We start from the raw sequence: 20,564 nt of genomic DNA on the forward strand, positions 1-20,564 counted from the left end.
GCCTTGTGAATTGACTCTAGCACATCTGTGCCTTGCCTTGGCGTGTTTTCCTGTCAGTGGACAGCACATGATTCGGGGCCTTAATTTGCTCCAGAACCCTTTCAATCATCTTCTCTTTGGTTCCCCACCTTGTGAAGCACTCTGTAATGAGTGAATGTTCCGGAAGATTGAAGTCTTTCTGAGCTCCTGTCAACGCCGTCTTTTTCTTCCAGCTGGCAGAGAAATGGCCAACAACTTCGTACAAACACCCACTGCTTGGTCCACCCTGTCATCTTTAAGTGCATTTTCTGAAACAGTATTTAAGAAAAAACTGCTTCGTTTACAACAAACAGTGGTGGAATGTAATCAGAAATGTATAAAAATGTACAAATTTTCTAATAAAAATAAGTTAAAAGTAATCTAATTGGATTAATTTGGTGTTAATTTGGAGAGATTGTTTGCCTAATTAAAAAAATAATAAATAAAAAATATGTTCATAAATATTATTTGATCTGACACTTACTAATCGCAAGGTGGGGTGTATGGCCAAAATATTGTAGCCTGGTCCACTCATTTTGGCTGCCTTAATCCATTTGCAGTGTTCTCTCCCGTATGGTCAAGAGGAAAGTATGGCGTCTGTAGACAACGACTCTTTAATTCGATAGCTTCTCTAATGAAGTGAACAGTGAGGCTTTGGTATGGATCCATAGTTCGGGTCAGCCACATGTCTGTAGTTGTCACATAGAACCTCACGTTGTTTAGCTCCGTTTCAACTCCATTCCTAAACAAAGCATACAGTCCCGGTATAGCGACTTGGCTAAAGTATGTGCATAAGGGAATCTGGTATCCTTTATCAAGTGTTCGGAGGAAGCCGTCTTTAGATACTGTGTGAATTGGCACCATGTCTTTTGCCAAGTACTTTGTAAGAGAGTTGGTTATCTCTCAGTGCCTTCACAAGCTTTTTTCATATGGGGGTGACGCATTCAAACGCCTTCGTGTCTGAGGTTTGCTTGGTTGTCACGTTAGAAAATTGTGCTGGTTGATGGCTGGACATTTTAGAGATGTCTATGATGCTTCTTTAAATGCTGAAAGATTTTTGTGTTTTGCCTCATGAGGTTAGCGCCAACGCTCGACATGTATTGCACAGTACATGGTTTTGGCAAAAACTCCCAAACACATGATGTATTGTTTTTCTTTGGTATCAAGTCATCCACTGGACATTGGGTCTCACGCTCTTGCACAGATGAAGCACTCATCATTTCCCGAGCTTAAGTGGCAAGCTGTTTGTATCACGCACATGGGTGCTTATTATGGGTGGCATTTGATTGGCGGAACTTGGCTGGTTGCGCGTTCATTTTTATTGGATGCTTTTTCCCTTGTGAAACAAAGCTAGAAATCTAAACAAGACAAACACAGGGCCTGGTGTCATAAGATATGACACTAAATGTACCACAAGAGAACACAGTATGTTTATTTAAAAGAGAGAAAAGTCTTGTTTGTATTTATTTATTTATTACAATACCACCAGGTACATCCAACCCTGATAAGTGTGTTGTGCCAATAAGAGCCCTATGTGTTTCTGACTACTGGTTCAAATACCTGTATTAGCAGTAGCTTTAGTTTTATTTATTTATTTTTTCATTCAATTTCACATTTTTCTGTGTAAACACTAAAGCAAACAAGGACAAAAGTGTAACAATGTGTTATTTTCTTGTTTGGTCCAGACCAAACTACAAGACACACCTCCTGAAACTACTTGAAATGATTTGAGGCTTTATTTGAAGTTTGACCAAACACTAGTGCTTTGTCCACTGTAGTCCGTCTGTTTCTCTGTAGACATTCTTATCCCCATTTCAACCTGCTCACCCAGAATGACACACACTAGCACATCACCACCATGTCAGGGTCACTGCAGCACTGAGAATGATCCACCACCCAAATCAGACCTGCTCTGTGGGGGTTCGGACCACTGAAGAGCAGGGTGAAGTGGGGATATGAAAGTATGCAAAGAATCAGGTAGACTACAGACTGTAAATGTAGCGGTACAAAGTGCTCCTGTAGGGTCAGTGGACCTGATCAAATGGACAATGAGTGTAGATTTAGGGTACATTTCCATTAATTGTCAGATGCAGAAACCTCCTGGCTCTAGTGGTAAATTGAAGACAGACTATAAATTAAAAAAAAAGAATAATAATAAAACTTGTCTTGGCTGATGGAGCTTATTTAACCTGAGGATTTGATTTGCATTTCATCTTTTGATCTTTCACCAGACCATCAATTTAAGGTGATCTCCAGGGCCATAGCAGCAATCTGACTTTGGTTTCGACCTTGAGAGCACAGCTGCTGTATGGCGAGATGTGTTCAGCCTCGTCTTCTGGATCAGATCCCACTTAGCTGCAGAGCTCCTCTGATGCAGGGTCTTTGTGTGTACACACACACACACATGCCCTTCTCATAGAGTGCCCGGACACAGCTGTAACATTAATAATTCACCATTCCAAACAGCACGGATGCTTCTAAAGGGTTTCTGTACACCCCCTCTTGGCTAGTGACCAGGGCCAATCTCACAGTAGCCAGCAAAGCTGATATTTAAATATGAACTAGACAGAAGCATTGCTGTTAATTTATTCTTTGTTTTCAAGCATTTTTACTTGTTAATTTGACACTCCGTTAGAATGCTTAATTTATACAGATGGAGACATCACTGCTACTATAGCCATGCAGTAGCACTGATTATGAGCCTTCGAAGCACAGAAAAAACATGGCCACTTAGCATAGACTTCACACAGCCAATATCTGCTATGGGTTACAATGTGTGTGTGTGTGCAGACATGTGTAACATTTATTTAATGCATTTGACCAATAAGACCACATGCTGATCATTGAGCAAACCTGTTTAAACCATGAATCTGTGTGGGACAGTATGTTTAATACCCAGCCTGCAGTGTGTTTGAGTGTGCACTAGTGTGCTTGCCTGACTCTGCAGGCCCTGGAGCACAGCTTGTTTATTTTTTACTGAAAATCCTTGTAGGAATGTCAGAACCAAGTCTGAAAAATAAAAGGAAAAAAAAGAAAAGAAAAGAAAATCACATGCGACTTTTTGAACCACATTCTAGTCTTTGTGTGTGGTTCTGTGTGAGCCGGTGCCTGGCATTGATTTGTGTGTCAGTTGTGTTGTAGTCAGCCTCAGCTGTTTAGAAATTTACATTCATAGATTTTGCTAAAGTGTGACCGGCTAGCAGAGCTTTAAGCCCATGAGCAATGAGAGAGCCCCGGAACAGCGTTAGCTTAGCTGTAAGGGAAAGCGGCTTTGCCTCTGTTGCTAATCTGCTATGCCACACGCTCTGTGCCCCCGAACGCTATTCAACTGTTTCAGCAAATCATGCAGAGCAAATTACAACTCTCATGACAGTCTGCTTTTGTGCAGGGACTAAACAAAGAGAGCAGAGAAGTCTTGAAGGGAAAAAATGCTGCTTGTGGGTTTGAGCTAAGTGCTGGGCCTTTCTTTTATTTTCAGATTAAATCCATTCTGGCTGGAACTTGCCATTTTCAGAATGGTTTGAACGATTTTGCTTTCCTTGAAACCCTTTCTAACATCAGTGTTAAGAGCAACTTTTCAGAAAAGCTGGAATGCAGATAATAATAATTAGCTGGCTGTATTGGAATTAACTGTAACCAAGACTAAATTACTATATTTTTTAATGTTGTCAGAATTTATCATTCACTAATTTAAGACAAAGACGATCAGCAAATCATTTATATCCTTAGTCTTTATTCTTTTGATTACTCAAGGAGTGATTTATGTTCTAATCAGTAGAATATGTTTGTCACATAGAATATGAGAAATGAGGGTGATTCAGCTGAGCCACGTCTGGAATATTCCATGTGTGTGCAAATTGTGTGCAAGCAGTAAAACTCTTAGGTCTATCCACAGCTTTCATTGCATATCATTATATTTGTAACAAACCATAGATTCTCCAGCTCTTTTATCTTCCAGTATAGTATGGTGAATGAATACCACAGTTTCATTATTTTATATTTAATAACGGGTTTTGAGGATGACGTAAACTAATAAACAAATGATGTTTAATTAAACTTAGTGCCACAAAAGATCTCTCTCTAAATGTAAGCAGTGCTGCTAAGCCACATTCTGTCAACACTTTTGGTGCAATACAAATAGCATATTCATTCATTCATTCATTATCTGTAACCGCTTATCAGGGTCACGGTGGGTCCAGAGCCTACCTGGAATCATTGGGCGCAAGGCGGGAATACACCCTGGAGGGGGCGCAAGTCCTTCACAGGGCAACACACACATACACACACACACACACGCACATTCACTCACACCTACGGACACTTTTGAGTCGTCAATCCACCTACCAACATGTGTTGTTGGACTGTGGGAGGAAACCGGAGCACCCAGAGGAAATCCACGTGGACATGGGGAGAACACACCAACTCCTCACAGACAGTCACCTGGAGCGGGAATCGAGCTTTGTGACTGCGACACTACCTGCTGCGCCACCGTGCCGCCCCCAAATAGCATAGTCCTATCGTTATAATGTCACTTTTGCACCGGTGTTTACACACTCTCAGTTTGCAGTTCTTCATATAGGAAGTTAGTGGGAGGTCTTGTAAACTGTATTTTGGTGCATTTTAAAAGTTTTCCTGAAATTCTTTCAAATTGTCATTTGTTTGCTTCGGAATCCTTGTTATTTTCTTTCAACAAGCTTTTTATTTGTTATTAACACTAGTGATTGGTCCTCTTTTTTTAGGTGAATAAATACAAGCGATCCTTAGAGATTTGTTCACACTACAATAAATGGAAGATATTAGCACTTGTGGGATTGTAACTGTCTATTGAATATGAGCTATGAGATGAGTTTATTTGAGCAATTTTCACATTTCTCTTTATCTGTTCATCATAAAATCTGAAGGGCATCTAAGACAGTGAGGTAATGAACTGGTAGGAAAGCAATATTCTTTTGAAGACTTAAAATAATGTGGTGGGTAATAAGCCAGTTTCTACCCACTGTAGAATAGAATGCTTGTGTAAACCTTCAGTGCATCTATGTTGTGCTAGCATGAGGAGTGATGTTTCCTCATACTCTGCACTAATTTCCTTTCAGCACACCAAAATACACAATTCCCAGCATTTCTTTCACCTGTCATAGCTCTCATTAGCGCCAGTTAGAATCAGAGCCAGTGCTGTGGCATGGAGGATTTTGCCTGTTCGCCTGCTGTGCTTCACAGGGGGAACTAAACTAAAGGGGGGTGGGGTTGGGGGTAGTGGGGGAGAAATTCCCTCCACCACACACTTTCTCTACTGCCTTCAGACCGCCTCCAGTCCCCATCTGTGCTTGTGAAACGTCCCGAGTTGCTAGGCCCATTAAAAGCACTGTAATTGGAAAATAACTTTCCTCTCTCGGCCATAAAAGAAGCTCATTTTCCTTCTGAGCCCGTCACAAAGGAAGGAGCCCATTCAGGGGCTTGTCTGTATTGATCCATCTCTCTCTCTTTTTATTCCCCAACTGTCAGAATCACAATGGGTTCCACTCTTTCTCGCTCTCCCTTTCTCTCTCAGGCATTACAGTGAGGAGGAACTGCTTTTTTCCCCCTTTTCGAGTACAATTTCCCATCTTCAGTAGGGTGCGCTTTGTGCAACAGTGGGGATTAGTTGAAGAAGACTTGATGGGGATTTTTTAGAACGGTGTGTGTGTGTGAGGGAGAGAGAGACTTGCTGAGTGTTTCATCAAGAGTTCTTAGTCAGCAGGCAGTGCAGTCTTGTTTTGGTTCCTTTCGCTCATCTGTCATGCACTTTGCCACTCAATAACTGACCTGCACTTGAGGTGTTGGAAGCGTGTCAAGATCCATAAGCCATTGAGTTTGGTAGAAAAAGCAACGGATGCTGTAGATATTGACTCTTGTGATATGCTACATGAGTAGTATGTCAGTGGGGTAAAGCCAACTGAATCTGCACTATGCATGTAGTGCTACTTATAATTTTGTTAATACTTGAATAAAGGCCCTGTGAAGGACTGGCGCCCCCTCCAGGGTGTATTCCTGCCTTGCGCCCAATGATTCCAGGTAGGCTCTGGACCCACCGCGACCCTGAACTGGATAAGCGCTTACAGATAATGAATGAATGAATGAATAAATACAGTCTAGTATTTGCTGCTTATTGAAAGATACTAACACTTTATTTAATGTCATGTGATAATGTGACTGAAATCAGCTATGAGTTGAATGGCAGTAGTAAGAAACTTGGTCAGTTTTGTAGGGGTTCAGGAATGATAGGAAACATGCTAACCTGATATTTAATGAATGTGATTCAGTATCAACCCATAAGCATCCACCAATTACACTCAGCTTTATGCTTTTATTCATCGTTAGGTAAGAAGCATTTCTGTGTTTTTACATTGATTTCAAAGGGACTTTAAATATATATATATATATATATATATATATATATATATATATATATATATATATATATACACACACACACACACACACACACACACAGGCATCTGATAAATTTATTCCTCTTGTCACTCAGTAACATTTCCTTACCCAGAACCCATAGGTATTAGTGAATGGAAAGGTCACTTTCCCATTAACAGATGAGTGCATGTCTGTGCATACATTAATGCTTATTGTACCCATTTACATGTGTATGCACACATCCATTAACATTTATGGATAGTAGTTAAATGCCTAGGCAGTTGTACTTAATTATTTAGCCCTGTATATTACTCTTACTTTACTGAAGAGTTGTTAGAACGGTAGTTGAATATTCTCAGGTTTCTCTTGGCAATCTCTCCAATCCATACACGATTATATGTGCTTTTGTAGAGGCAGGGCTCGGAGTACAACTGCTGCCACATTTAGATTTGGCATTTTTAAAAGGCTAAATACTAACCTGGGAAAAAAAAAAATATATATATATATATATATATGAGTGTATATATACACTCATATATGTATGTATGTGAGTGAGTGAGTGAGTGAGTGAGTGAGTGAGTGAGTGAGTGAGTGAGTGAGTGAGTGAGTGAGTGAGTGAGTGAGTGAGTGAGTGAGTGAGTGAGTGAGTGAGTGAGTGAGTGAGTGAGTGAGTGAGTGAGTGAGTGAGTGAGTGAGTGAGTGAGTGAGTGAGTGAGTGAGTGAGTGAGTGAGTGAGTGAGTGAGTGAGTGAGTGAGTGAGTGAGTGAGTGAGTGAGTGAGTGAGTGAGTGAGTGAGTGAGTGAGTGAGTGAGTGAGTGAGTGAGTGAGTGAGTGAGTGAGTGAGTGAGTGAGTGAGTGAGTGAGTGAGTGAGTGAGTGAGTGAGTGAGTGAGTGAGTGAGTGAGTGAGTGAGTGAGTGAGTGAGTGAGTGAGTGAGTGAGTGAGTGAGTGAGTGAGTGAGTGAGTGAGTGAGTGAGTGAGTGAGTGAGTGAGTGAGTGAGTGAGTGAGTGAGTGAGTGAGTGAGTGAGTGAGTGAGTGAGTGAGTGAGTTAGATAGATAGATAGATAGATAGATAGATAGATAGATAGATAGATAGATAGATAGATAGATAGATAGATAGATAGATAGATAGATAGATAGATAGATAGATAGATAGATAGATAGATAGATAGATAGATAGATATCTTGCAGCACACAGTAATAGTAGCAGGTGACTAATAAGAATGACTCCTGTGGTGCAGGTGTGTATAGGTTGGCTATCGTGAGGTTTAAAGTAAGCCTAGAAGGAGGCAATATTTGCCCGGCATAATTGGCACGCCACCCACCATGCCTCCAGAGGCCCGTCTCCTCCCTGGCCTGCTCCGTTCCCAATCCTGGCATTAAATTACTGTTAACACACTGACGAGACTGAGAGGATTGCAATGAGACAAGGCCACCCGATCCTCACCATCGATCTGACACTGGCCGTTTGAGAAACATGAGCTGGCTGAATCATTGCGTCTGAGCATCTCAGAGAGCCATAGTGAAAATGCCATGCCCTGACAGAGTGCCGGCCTCATGGAGCTCGCCACAGTAGGTCTGGAGACGCAAAACAAGCATCTTCAAAATTTATGAAGTGTCCAAAGTTATTTAGGGCTACTTCCCTACAAGTTACATCAGGCAGAAATATATACCTGCAGTGTACATTAGGGTGGCAACATTTAATTTTCTTATTTAATGTTCCATTTATGCAACATGGAGTTTTATTTTCTTTATATCACCTCCAAATGTAGTCTTTCAGAATATGTTTGTATGGCATCACAAAGCTTGTTTAGCTGTTTATAGAGAACACTGAATATGAGTATATGTTTTGCAGATGTACTATTATAGATGTAATTCTTGCGAATTGTAAACTTGGAAGTGTTCACTACTGATTCCTACTGTTTTCTTAGTTTATACTAATCTTGTGATATTCATACTGTGACTGTTAGTTTAAACAGGAGCTTCTAACAGTCTTTTTTAAGCCGCAGTAGACTGTACTCGATTGAGTTATTTAAAACGATGCCCTCTATTCCCACATATTGGAAACAAGACAAAATCTCAAATCTCAAAAGTGTCTTAGAATGCTAAAAACATGTATTGAAGCAGGCAGCTTATGGGTCCATGCCCCACCTCTCCCCTCAATTCTCTGCTCATGTCAGCTGGGTCATGACAAACCTGGGTAGTTCGCATTCTTCTCTAGTGCAATAAAATTTAAAATGCATTAACAATTTGATAGATAATCTTTATTATTTTTATTTTAAAATATATATTTTTTTATATTTTATATTAAATTCTGAGTGGTTGCCTGCACCACAAACACTATATTGTCAAAAGTATTTGGTCATCTGCCTTCACATGCATATGAACTTGAGTGACATCCCATTCTTAATCCATGCATTTTAATATGTTGATTGTCCAACTTGTCCAGCTATAACAGCTCCAGCTCTTCTGGGAAGGCTTTCCAGTGTAGTTAGGAGTGTGTTTATGGGAATATTCCAGAAACGCATTTGTGAGGTCAGACGATGGTGTTGGACCAGCAGGCCTAGTTCAGTTCATCTCAAGTTCATCTATCAGGCTGAAGTCAGGACTCAGGCCACCAAACCGGCTCATCCGTGTCTTTATATACCTTGCTTTGTGCACTGGTGCACAGTTATGGTGTCGCCCTCAGACTGTTCCCACAAAGCATTAAACTGTCGAAAATCTCTTGGTATGTTGAAACATTGAGAGTTCCTTTCACTTGAACTAAGGGCCGAATCCAAGCCATGAAAAAAAACATCCCCGCACCATAATACTCTCTCCACCAAGCTTTACATTTGGCACAATGCAGTCAGACAAGTACGTTCTGCTGGCAGCTACCAAACTCATCCATCCGATTGCCAGATGGGGAGCATAATTAGTCATTTGACACTTTAGCTATGCAAGGCGTTGCAAGCGTTTATACTTGTGTGTTGCTGTCTGCGTTGATCTACAGTTACACTGCCACAACAGTATTAATTGGAATGGACTGAATTTCAAACATCTTCCTCTATGCTATATTACTACTGCAGTAATATTCATTTGAAGCTTTAAAGTGCACTGTGTAGGGAGTAGGGTGCTGTTTGGGAAAGAGCATTTACATGAGGTGCCAGAAAAAAACTATTTCAAATCCCTTGTGACCATTTCTGTATCTGAGACATCTGGAGAGGTGTGCGACAGGCTACAGGATAGGCAATGTGTCGACGTGAACCTTATGCTGCAGCCTATGTCGCAAGTTTAATCCCGAAGTATAAATTGAGCTTAACAGGCACCCGCGGTAATGGAAGCCCTTAGTTTATGAACGCACTATTGCAGTGACCTTCAGCAGTTGCAGATGAACAGATGAGAGCGGTTCATGTCTGGCAGTTCAGATTGCAGACATGGCTGACTCTGCTGTTTGAGGCCGTCTGAAGTGCTGATGGAGATGCAGGCACACAGGACTTCTTTCATCCTTAGGTCTGTCTGAGAGAGGAAACGACAGGAGCGGGGTGGGAAACAGAAACCTTGTGATTCTACAAGTTTGGCAAAGTGATGTAAGAGATTGCAGTGTCCTCAAAGCACAGCAGTGTTTTGAATCTGAAGTGAGTTCATCCTCTAGGTTCTTGAAGGCTCACAAACACACACGCGCACAGACACACGCACACGTCCTTTCTGCTATGTTGCTCACCGTGTCTTCCTGAAAGTGATGTCAGTGCGTCTGTACTGCACTTGCACTCGAAAACTTCTACCTAAAGGCAGGATTACTGTAAAGGCTTTAGAGGGAGAGTTGTGGTTCACTGTAGCTGTGCTTTTTTCCATGCTTTAGTCTTTTGACTGTTTTAAGATTGTGTGTGTGTGTGTGTGTGGGCGCACGTTGCATAACGACACTTTGTAGTCATATGGACAGCAGACACTTTCAGGGCAGACTTGTCACATGTTGTAGCTGGAAGGAGTTTGTCTCTCCACATAAAAAGCTCTTTCAGTGGCCCTCATGACAGAAGAGAAAAGATGAACCCTGGGCCTCTTAAATGTCTTCAGTTGTTTATGTAGTGCTAAAATGAGCTCATCCCTCTTTTTGACTGATGTAAAACAAATGACTGAGGTCCACCTAGGGTTCAACAATAAACCCAAAATAGGATGAATATGCGTGGCGTTTATGAAATTAGAATACAAGCCTAAATACGCTGTTCATACACATATTGTATGGAAACATAGAGAAAGTGTTTGTTGTTTTTTGTCTCTAACAGGAATCACTGGCTTTGAAAACCACAACAACAGCAGCGGAAAAGTTAGGCGCTGTTTACTCGTCATGTATTCGCGTGTTGTTTTTGTTTTTTGGACTGAACACGGCTCTGCACTCAGTTCTCACAGATCAGTTTTACTTGTTGCACGGCTTTCACTCAAAATTTTCGTCGGCCACCGACCCAAGGAGCTTTATAAACCTCTTTACGAGCTTCTGTTGCGAGTCCGATTAGAAATAAATGTGAAAGCTGCTGTAACTTAAGAGATTTTACAAGCAGCGAGTTTGTGCTGGATTTAAATGGGCTCTGCATTTCCTGGTGATTGATATATCTCTGGCCAATCAGCGCTCTGCAGGGTTTACACGTCACCATTTAGTAGTTTACCATATCGCCATTAGGGTGAGTCCCATTTCTTCATTTCTTCTTTCTTTCCCATTTTCCCCGTAGCCTTTGTTTTCTAATGTTGTTGTGCCCGTTGTTACTGTGTTACAAGTTCTAGTGCTTAAAACCTTCCCCTACAGAATGGGGTAACCCTATGGAAGCCTCATACATCATCATTAGAACACAAAGATGAACAGCGCTTCAGCTATTCAAAATTCACAGACAACATACTACTAGTGATGTTTTATGCTTTAACAAAATGCATTATGCTAGTCCCCCAGCGACATCACCCACTATACACCAGTCCCTACAATTGAATAATTTTCCATGTTTATGCGAATAAAGAGTTAGTAGTCATTTAAAATGACTCTACTTGGCCTAAAATTGCATCCCTATCCTGGCAAAGAATAGAATCTCAGCCTGCCATGTGAATTGCAGTGCTGTTACCCACTATTCCCTGGTGCTAACCTGTGCTACGCCCCTCACCCTCCACCTGCTACTCGCTGCTATTACTTCATCATAGAATTTCCGTTTTCTCATTTGACCCTGCCCTTCATTACTCCATCACCGGCTCAGACTATTTTATCTGGATTTCAGTGGTGTGCTTCATCATTAATAGTAAGACATGTGTGGTCCATGTGCAGTTTTCTTCCTTTCTTATCGCAATGATACAGTTTTCTTAATAAACTGCTTTAATGAGCATTTGATGTTATTGCACTGCAGCATATTTTTTAGTGCATCTTCTCCTGTATGTACAGCTGGCACTGAATGCTCTAGTCATAGCCAGTGTAAAAGCAACCTCAGAGCTGGTCTCAGATCAGAGTGAAAGGCCTCAATGTACAGCCTCTGCTGTGTTTGTGTAGGAGGGATTGGAGCAGAATTCTGATGGCTGTAGATGTTCTGGCCTGTAGGGCTGCAGGGTGAGCATTATTAAAATCAATCAATGCTTCCTACAATGTCTCACACTGACTCTTTCTCAGTGCAGACAGCCAATTAACCTCTCTGCTTTTAAAGACAGACCTATAGTAATGGAGTGAGTGGGTGGGGGAGTGAGTGGGTGAATAGGTGTGTGGGTGGGTGAGTGAGTGAGTATTTCAGGTTTTGAGAGAGAAAGAAAGGAAGAGGAAGAATTTCAGGAGAGAGAGAGATTTGTAGAGAAAGAGAAGATTGCAACCCTATTTCCGAAAAATAGTTGGAACAACGTGAATAAAGACAAATTGCAATGATGTGCAAATAATGTAAAACATATATTTAATTTGAAATAGTACAATGGAAAAATATTTTTTAATATATATTTACTTGTTTTGAATATAATGTCAGCATCATGTTCCAAAAAAATTTGGACAGAAGCACTTTTTACCGCTATGTTGAATCCGCTCTTTTTTAACAACACTCTGTAAGCGTTTGAGAACGGAGGAGACCTGTTGCTGTAGTTCGATTCTTGCTTGTTACAGAATTGCAACAGCTTGGGGTGTCCATTATATTGTTTTACATTTCATATTTACATTTACCGTTTTCAGGTAGTACGAATGCTGCAGCTCGTCGTCTTACAGGCACTAAAAAAGGGACTGCATTACCCCTATTCTGGCTTCTTTACATTGGCTTCCTGTACACTATAGGATCCAGTTTAAAATTCTGCTGTTTTTTAAATCATTAAATGGAGTGGCTCCATCCTATATAGGAGATTTGCTTCCGACCAAATTAGCTGCTGCTCACTGTGACGCTGAGACCATGGAACAGTCTACCCCTGGGCATTAGGTCCCTGCACCCTCTCTTGATGCTTTTAAGTTCAGGCTAAAAACCTATTTTTATCATCTAGCTTTTTGCTCAGTAAACTGATCATTGTTGTATTTTTTGTTTTTGCCTGTTCATTAGATGTTTAAATAAATACTCACTTACTTTCTTACTTACAGTGACTTCCACTACAGAAACATGTCTGTTTTTAGTTTACTTCTGTCTGAGGGCCCAAAGACCACACCCAGCTAATACTGATTTTGGGCCTTGTCGCTTGCATTTAGAGATCTCTCCAGATCTCTGAAACTTTTAATCATATTATGTGCCGTACATAATAAAACCCCCAAGTTCTTTACTGTTTTAAGTTGAGAAACATTATCTTGGAATTATTTCAGTTTGCCCACACAGTTTTTTCACAAAGTGGTGTGAAAAAACTCCCCATCTTTACTACTGGAAGACTCAGCCAGTCAGAGACGCTCTTCTTAAACCCAGTCATGTCTCTGAACTGTTGTCTTATATGTTTTTGTTGGAGCTTTACACAACTTTACCTGTCATTTGATCCATATATACAGTACTGTGCAAAAGTTTTAGGCACCAGAGATTGAGATTTTAAAAGATATTTATCTGAGCAGAAAGTGTTTATTTGCTAAAAAAAAACAACAACAAACAAAGTCCAACAATAGAATACAACCTTATTCCAGTAAGTGTGATATTTTGTGTGTGAATGTGTTGGTTTAACTTTTTCCAAATCTCTCCTCGTGGCAGTCCATATTATTTGAGGTTATTATCCAATACCTAGTTTTACCGGTTAATAAATAATTATTTGTAATAGTCATTATTAGTGACCATTAGTCATTATTATAATAGTCTGATGTTGATTTAACAAATTCATGCAATCACATCTAAAGATGGTGTAGGGATCCACGTTTTTCATACCATAATACCATCTCAAAATATTATCTCGGTATACAGTATTACTGTGGGGAAGGGTTGCTCTGTCAGGCTGCACTGAGCTTAATATCTTTGAGCACAAAGTTGAGTGAATTTAGCTAAACACATCCCGACAGTGCACACCGACACATGTGTTGATGATAAAAACCTGTTTCTGGGAGAGCAAACATCAGCAACTAGTGCTGAAGTAAAAGAAAAGTAAAAAAATAAGTGAAATAAGTCAGTGTACACTGTTTAGAAACACAGCTGGCGCTAATGGGCACTTGTGGTTTAGCACATCGCAGCAGATTCTTCAGTGAATTGAGGCTCAAAACACACATATATTTACAGGATAAAACCATATACCTGTGAGTGCAAAGTCGAGTGAAGGATTTTCTGAGAATTATATCTGTTTACAGCTTAATTCCTTTCTCTTTTAACTGAAACTCAGCGCTAAATTTACAACTGCGGTGGGCTACGGGGCTTTTGCTTTTCTCCACCCGTTTTCAGGCCGTGACATCAGCAGTCATTGAGCTCCCAAAGCGCCCCCTCCCTGTGGCGCTCTTAAAGGCACATTATCATTTTAGCCGACTTTTAAAGACACAGAAGAACCGAAATTTGACACAACACACACACGTCATAAATACCGCCCTCATTTAAGATACCGTCCACATTTTAAAATACCTTGGTTTACGGTAGTATCGTTATACCGCCCAACCCTAATCACACCTACTACTTATATTTCTTATTTGTTTTATATTAAACATGTTTTTTGTATTTACTGTTATTATATATTACTTTATACAAGCACCACACTTACTGAGAAGGCATTAGTTTAAATTTATATAATTATCTTAGGTGCCTAGGACTAAATGACAGTACTGTATATATAAATATATATTATATATGGTCTAAATAATGTGCACATCATGGCATTCTGTTTTTATTAACATTTTGCCTAGTGTCCCAACTTTTCTGGAAATGAGAGAGAGAATACATACAGGGTTGAAAGTGGCTGTTTCCATGTGTGTGCACACAACTGAACTGAAGTGTTGCGCAGTGAAGGGAAAGTCACAGGAGAGCCATCAGAAAGTCGGCACTGGTTGTGAGCAGGTCCTGCTGCCAATTAAAGTGGAACATTACAGAAATAACAATTAGGAGCATTGCAGATAAAAGAGCTGGCAGCAGACGCTCAGTTCCCTCTCACTCTCTCTCGCACTTTTTCCACTTTATTGCATGAGACATTAGAGGCCCTTGCATCAGGTCCTCTGGGGCAGGAGGGGGCGCCGTTACAACGTTCAGGACTGGGAATCAAGCGAAGAAAAGAATAGAAAAAATCTAAATGGGGGAGAATAGGACATTTATTCTGTTTTTGAATATTTTAGACTGTATATAATTTGCATGATTTACTCACCAGCTGACTTTGTATGATGTCATAATGGGGCCAAAAGTTTTAAGAACCTAAAAGCACAATCCATAACTGAGAAAGTATCTCTGCATCCAGTCTACAGTCTGTTCAGTATAGAAAGAAAGTCTTTTTCATTGCCTTCCATTCTCCTCTTCTATTACTTAGGTTTAACTGATGTTTTCATAGTTCACAGCGGACCCTAATGTGCTATTACCCTGTAGGACTGAGAGTGTTTGCATTGGTACCGCAACTTAAAAGAGTGAAATGTTCAAATCGAAAGAGCTGCAGTTTCATTTGTAGTCATGTTATCAAAAACATTGGGGCAATTTTGATTATATATAACCACATTAGACCAAACAGGCAACCGAATGCTGCTGTAAACATGACAACAACAACTAACTGAGTGTCTGCCGCTCTACATTCAGCGTCCAAAAATAAAGCCAGATATTTTGGTCTTCATTTCACACCAGACCTGGTAACAGCACTGCTAGCCAAGAGACAAGGCATCACATGCAGTACAAACGCTAATCAGTGTAGCCTTTTACGCTGTTTGTGGATGGCATACAGCACCACAGTGGTAAAGTGCGGGTCAAGCTTAGGCTCTATTTTTGACACTTGCTACGGGGCACATTAGCATTTCCTAGGTGAAAATGAGTTTACACAATATATCATTCAAACTAGACCCAAAATGGTTTTACTCAGCAGCTGAAGTACAGAGCTTGGAAGGTTAGAATCTACTAAGCTAATACATAAATGATCAATGGACTGCTGAGGAACAGCCATCCAGACAAATTAAAGCATCAGCCAATCAAAATAGCTAACCCCATTTGACACTGGTCATACAAGAATGATGTACAGCTCATTGTGGAAACAGAAAAGTACACAAAGTCTTTTAGACAAAGACAAAATGTGAAGATAATGCTATGGCAGCTGTTTTTGAGGGTGTAAAGCGTGTAAATTAAAGGGTTACCGAACACACTGATTATCTGTTGTTCTGTAATCATTTTTGTAAGTACAGTAAGTATCCACTGCTATTATTATGTAGTTCAAATACAGATTTGCAAAGAGCAAGCCAAAAATCAGACTTGTATTGATCTAATCTTCACAAGCTATGATGAGTATTTGATTCGTCTATAAGGTATACGTATGTGGTTGGTATATCATATTGGGTACTAACACTTCCTTCTACTCAGAAAACCAGGGTTTGCTAAACCGATAAAAGTCCTTGGGCCAGACACTTAACATTGCATTCATCTATTGCTGTAACATAATTAGAATTGTAATTCATTTTGCATAAGAGCTTTTGCTAAAAGCTGTAAATGTAGTAAAACATAATGTAAAATTACAAGGAGTCCTTATACTCTGCCTAATTTACAGACTTGTGACATTGACTTTAGATTTTATGGCTCAATTCAGATTTCCATTAATTCCCCTGTGATTCATTGTGTGTGTGTGTGTGTGTGCACGAGCACAGGCGAACACTACCTCAGGATATTACAGATTATTCAAGGAGCTATATTTTATATATGATATTTGATGGCACTCCCAGCCACTCATGCCGGGTTACGAGATAAGCCGTGTTCACACTATCACTGTAAATAGGGCAGCATGATTTATACAGTGACAAGAGTTGACCCCGTCAGTGAGGCAACACAACACCATCACAGAACTCAAGCAAACCCCACGAACACAACTGATTATTATATGATAAAACCCCATGTATACAAACCTCATGCTTAACTGATTATTATGATAAAAATACTATGTTTAAAACACATTCTTTTCATATGCATTTGATTATCAGCAGTGTCAGACTTTAATAAATCAGTTCAGCACAAAGCATCTGTCAGTATTTTCAGTTAATGGAGATATTATTCAGTGTCTCAGATGGTTCTTTTTTACTTTATGAAACAGGCATTTGGAAGGTGTTTTTATTCGGGTGTTTTGGTAGGCTGTTTGCTGCACACCTCAATCAAGCTGAAACCAGTGTCATGTGAATAAAAGTGTTTTTCCAAGTCACAAGTTCCTTGTGTCCTGCTCTCCTCGTTAGCAGTCTTCACTCCCTGCCAGGCTGTCTGACTAATGTAATGCCACATTAGTGTCTGTTCTTCTTTAACAGGCCTCAAATTCTGTCCCCAGCTGGAGAAATGTGAATATTATGGTTCACAAATGAATTTGTAACAATTAAAAATAGGGATGTCTGACTTCTATATCTTTACTAATTGGTATCAGTTTTGTGTGTGTGTTTATCACTAGAAGCTCTGAGAGCCGGTCATGACCGATGTGAAAATTTATATTCCCTCCAGCACTTATGATTCTACAATGTAGCGCTTTGTTGTGATCTAACTCAGCTGACCATCAAAGTTGGGTGCCATCATGTCTCTACTTCCTGCATCCGTCATTTCAAATTAAAAGCCCTCGTCAGTTTTTTCGGTAAATGCCTAAAACAGCGGTGGCAGTGATTCTGCTGCACTGAGTGTAATTGTGGGTTTAATTTTTTGAGACTGTAAATGTTAAGCTACTCTAGCATTTATAAATGGTATTGTGATTTTATCACTCATTTGAATTTCTTTTTTAATACTGCAGTGCTGCACTGGGTGGAATTTATATAAACTATTTATAAAGACACCTTTTGTTTACTTTGTTATTTTGTATAAATAATAAGTAAAACATTAAGCAGTTTTATCTTATTGCACTGCAGAGAATTTCAAAACATTTAACCCCTAAAGCGCTTTTCTGGCATGGTTGTTTATTCTAGAGTTCGGAAATACTAAGAATAATGTTATATGTTTATTTTCAGAGAGCCAGTTTCTTCCCGGGAATAATTTCACTACTGAGTGTAACATCCCTGGAAACTTCATGTGTGGGGATGGGTCATGCATTCATGGAAACTACCAGTGCGACGGTTTTCCTGACTGCTTTGATAAGAGCGACGAGAAGGGCTGCCGTAAGTAACTGTTTTTGTCTTTGTTTGTTTGTTTGTTTGTTTATTGCCAGAGGAGCTTGTGTGTCTTAAGACCCGGAACACCTTTAACAGCATCAAAGCATGTATGTGTGGCAGAATATAGGACTGAAATTTACTGTAATGCACCACTAATAACAGCTAGCACTGGCTGCCACAGACAAAAATATTTTGATCCTACATGGTTTGTCTCTCTCTCTTTCTGTCATACTCTCTCTAGCACTCATTCTTAATATATATATATATATATCTCAGCTGCTCCACTTCAGGCGTAGATGGTAATGTTGATAAGGCATAACTTTGTATCATTGCCACATTGCATTCCCCTTTGGAAAACCCCACTGTCTCTCTGTATCCTCTTCTCTTCATCAGGGATTTCCCCTCCTGCTCTTCCCTTCAAATCATTGCAGTCCTCTTTGCATTCATCTTTCAACATTCATTCTCCTTCTTTTGGATGTGTTTTTAATTAAGCATCATACTGGTGGCGTGATGTTGGAGAGGAGTTGAGTGGAGTCTGAGCCAAACCCCCTCTCGCCCCCGCACACATTTACTGAGACTGAGAGACGCCTCTGGAGGGTCTGCTGTGTTGCAGTTGCCTGCAGCCATGCAGCCACCACTCTCTCTCTCTCTCTCTCTCTCCCTCTCTCTCTGTCTGTAAGTGAACCCTGAGGAGTCTGTGGCTCTTGCCCACATATCCTGTCACATTGTTGCTATTCATATATCCAGATTAGCATAAAATGTCTTTCATACCAGCATATTTAATTGGATTTAATGATGTACCTTTTGTGTTTTAGATATGTTTTCTAATGCAATTTAAAGGGGAATTCTACCATTGCATAAATGTTGCTTAAGCAAATGGCTGTAAATGTTTTATTCCCTTTCTTATAGCATAATTATCTCATTATCCAGATTACATATGGGAATTCAGAAGAAAGGTACATGTCCACTTGTTGATTTCAATAATATATAAAATGACTATATTTGCACAGTAAACATAACCTTTCTATTACTGTGTATCATTTTCTCTGCAGAGAACTCTGCAGTCCCCCCCAACACACAACTATTTGACCTAATATTAACCAACTTTCCATTGGTCAAATGTGCCATATTTGCTTGATATATTCACAAATAGCATATTTAAGGAGACATCAGGTAGCTCCTTATGACCTGTAATACTCTGGAGGTCAGATGATCAGTAAGATACAGTGAAACACATTAATAGAATTGAATACTTGATTTATTATTAATATTTTAAACATTTTATTATTGTATTTACTTTATATATTTTCCCCAGTATCCCCAGTTGTGTTTGGGTTTATATACGCATTGCCGCTGTTATACACAGGTTCACACTCACCGTGTTCATCTAATAACCGCACTCATCGTCCTCTAGACTGCCTTGTCTCAGCATTCTGACTAAACATGTGCAGTGGGACGTGCTGATGTCAAACAATAACACTTTCTGAGCGCACAGTCCATCCACACCCTTGTTGTTGCCCCCCAGGGAGATGCTTTCTCGAGCCAGCAGCTGAACCCTTGGGTCCTCCAGTACACTCTGGGCTGGCCTGGTATTATCAAGTTCCTTTACTGGGATGCTTGAGTCGCTCTGGTGCTGATGTTGACACTCTGTGTGTGTATTTTGGTATTCTGCTCTCACCCCTGATTGCAGAGAAGACTGTAAAGATTTGCTGTGTACTCTGGGGATTAGCCTGACATGTTTATTTGGCCATCAAACCCCAGATTGAGGATGATGTGTGAAGAATTTCTTTCTTCTTTCCTCTCTCTCTCTCTCTCTCTCTCTCTCTCTCTCTCGTGTTGTTGCTTTCCTACCTCCTTAGAGACTTAATCCAAGTTGAGTCCAGGATATTGCATTGATATTGTATTTGTGTTGCCAACCACACACAAATGGGTTGTTATTAGGCTCTCTGCATCCCGAATGAACATTTCTCCAAAGCCTCTTTAAAATTATCTGCAAAATGAAAAACGATCCACAGAGACCTGCAGTGTTTTCAGAAAGTTGTGTATTGTCTGCGTCTGTGTTTTGACTGCCGCTGAAGAGATGTTTGGAGATGTTCAAGTAATCTTCCGTTTTCCATGCACTGGTGGCTCAGGGCACAGATAAGCAAAGACCAGGCGGACTTCAGTCACTCTTATCGGTTCCGCTTTGTGACTTTTTACCCTGGCCTTTTGCCCTGTGGGAAATCTACTGGAGTGTAAAGCTCTTGAAGTCAAGTGCACAGCCTGTGGCAACTGGCTTTCCAATGTAGCTTTTCATTTGCAAATGTTTCAGACAAGGGAGTAAGCTACAATAGCCATTCAGTCACAAAAACAGCTACTTTCCCCCAGCACCAGAGATGAGGCGGCCGCCGCAAACTCCGGTCCCTGAGGGAAGCCTGTTGGCCAGGCCAGAAGGAAAAACCATGACTGTATCAGAGAAAGGATGCAAAGAAGGAAAACAGACAGGGTC

The 20,564-nt window shown here is 40.3% G+C and overlaps 1 protein-coding gene across 1 annotated transcript in view; it reads left to right on the forward strand.

The window, feature by feature from the left end:
* Window positions 1-20,564, forward strand: part of ldlrad3 (low density lipoprotein receptor class A domain containing 3) — a 60,672-nt gene that overhangs the window by 24,099 nt on the left and 16,009 nt on the right. The window contains exon 2 of the mRNA XM_066668817.1: window positions 17,936-18,082. Within this exon, the coding sequence (XP_066524914.1) occupies window positions 17,936-18,082 (147 nt within the window). The remainder of the gene's footprint in view (window positions 1-17,935; window positions 18,083-20,564) is intronic.

The sequence above is a fragment of the Hoplias malabaricus genome, chromosome 4 (assembly GCF_029633855.1).
Source record: "Hoplias malabaricus isolate fHopMal1 chromosome 4, fHopMal1.hap1, whole genome shotgun sequence".
Lineage (NCBI taxonomy): Eukaryota > Metazoa > Chordata > Actinopteri > Characiformes > Erythrinidae > Hoplias > Hoplias malabaricus.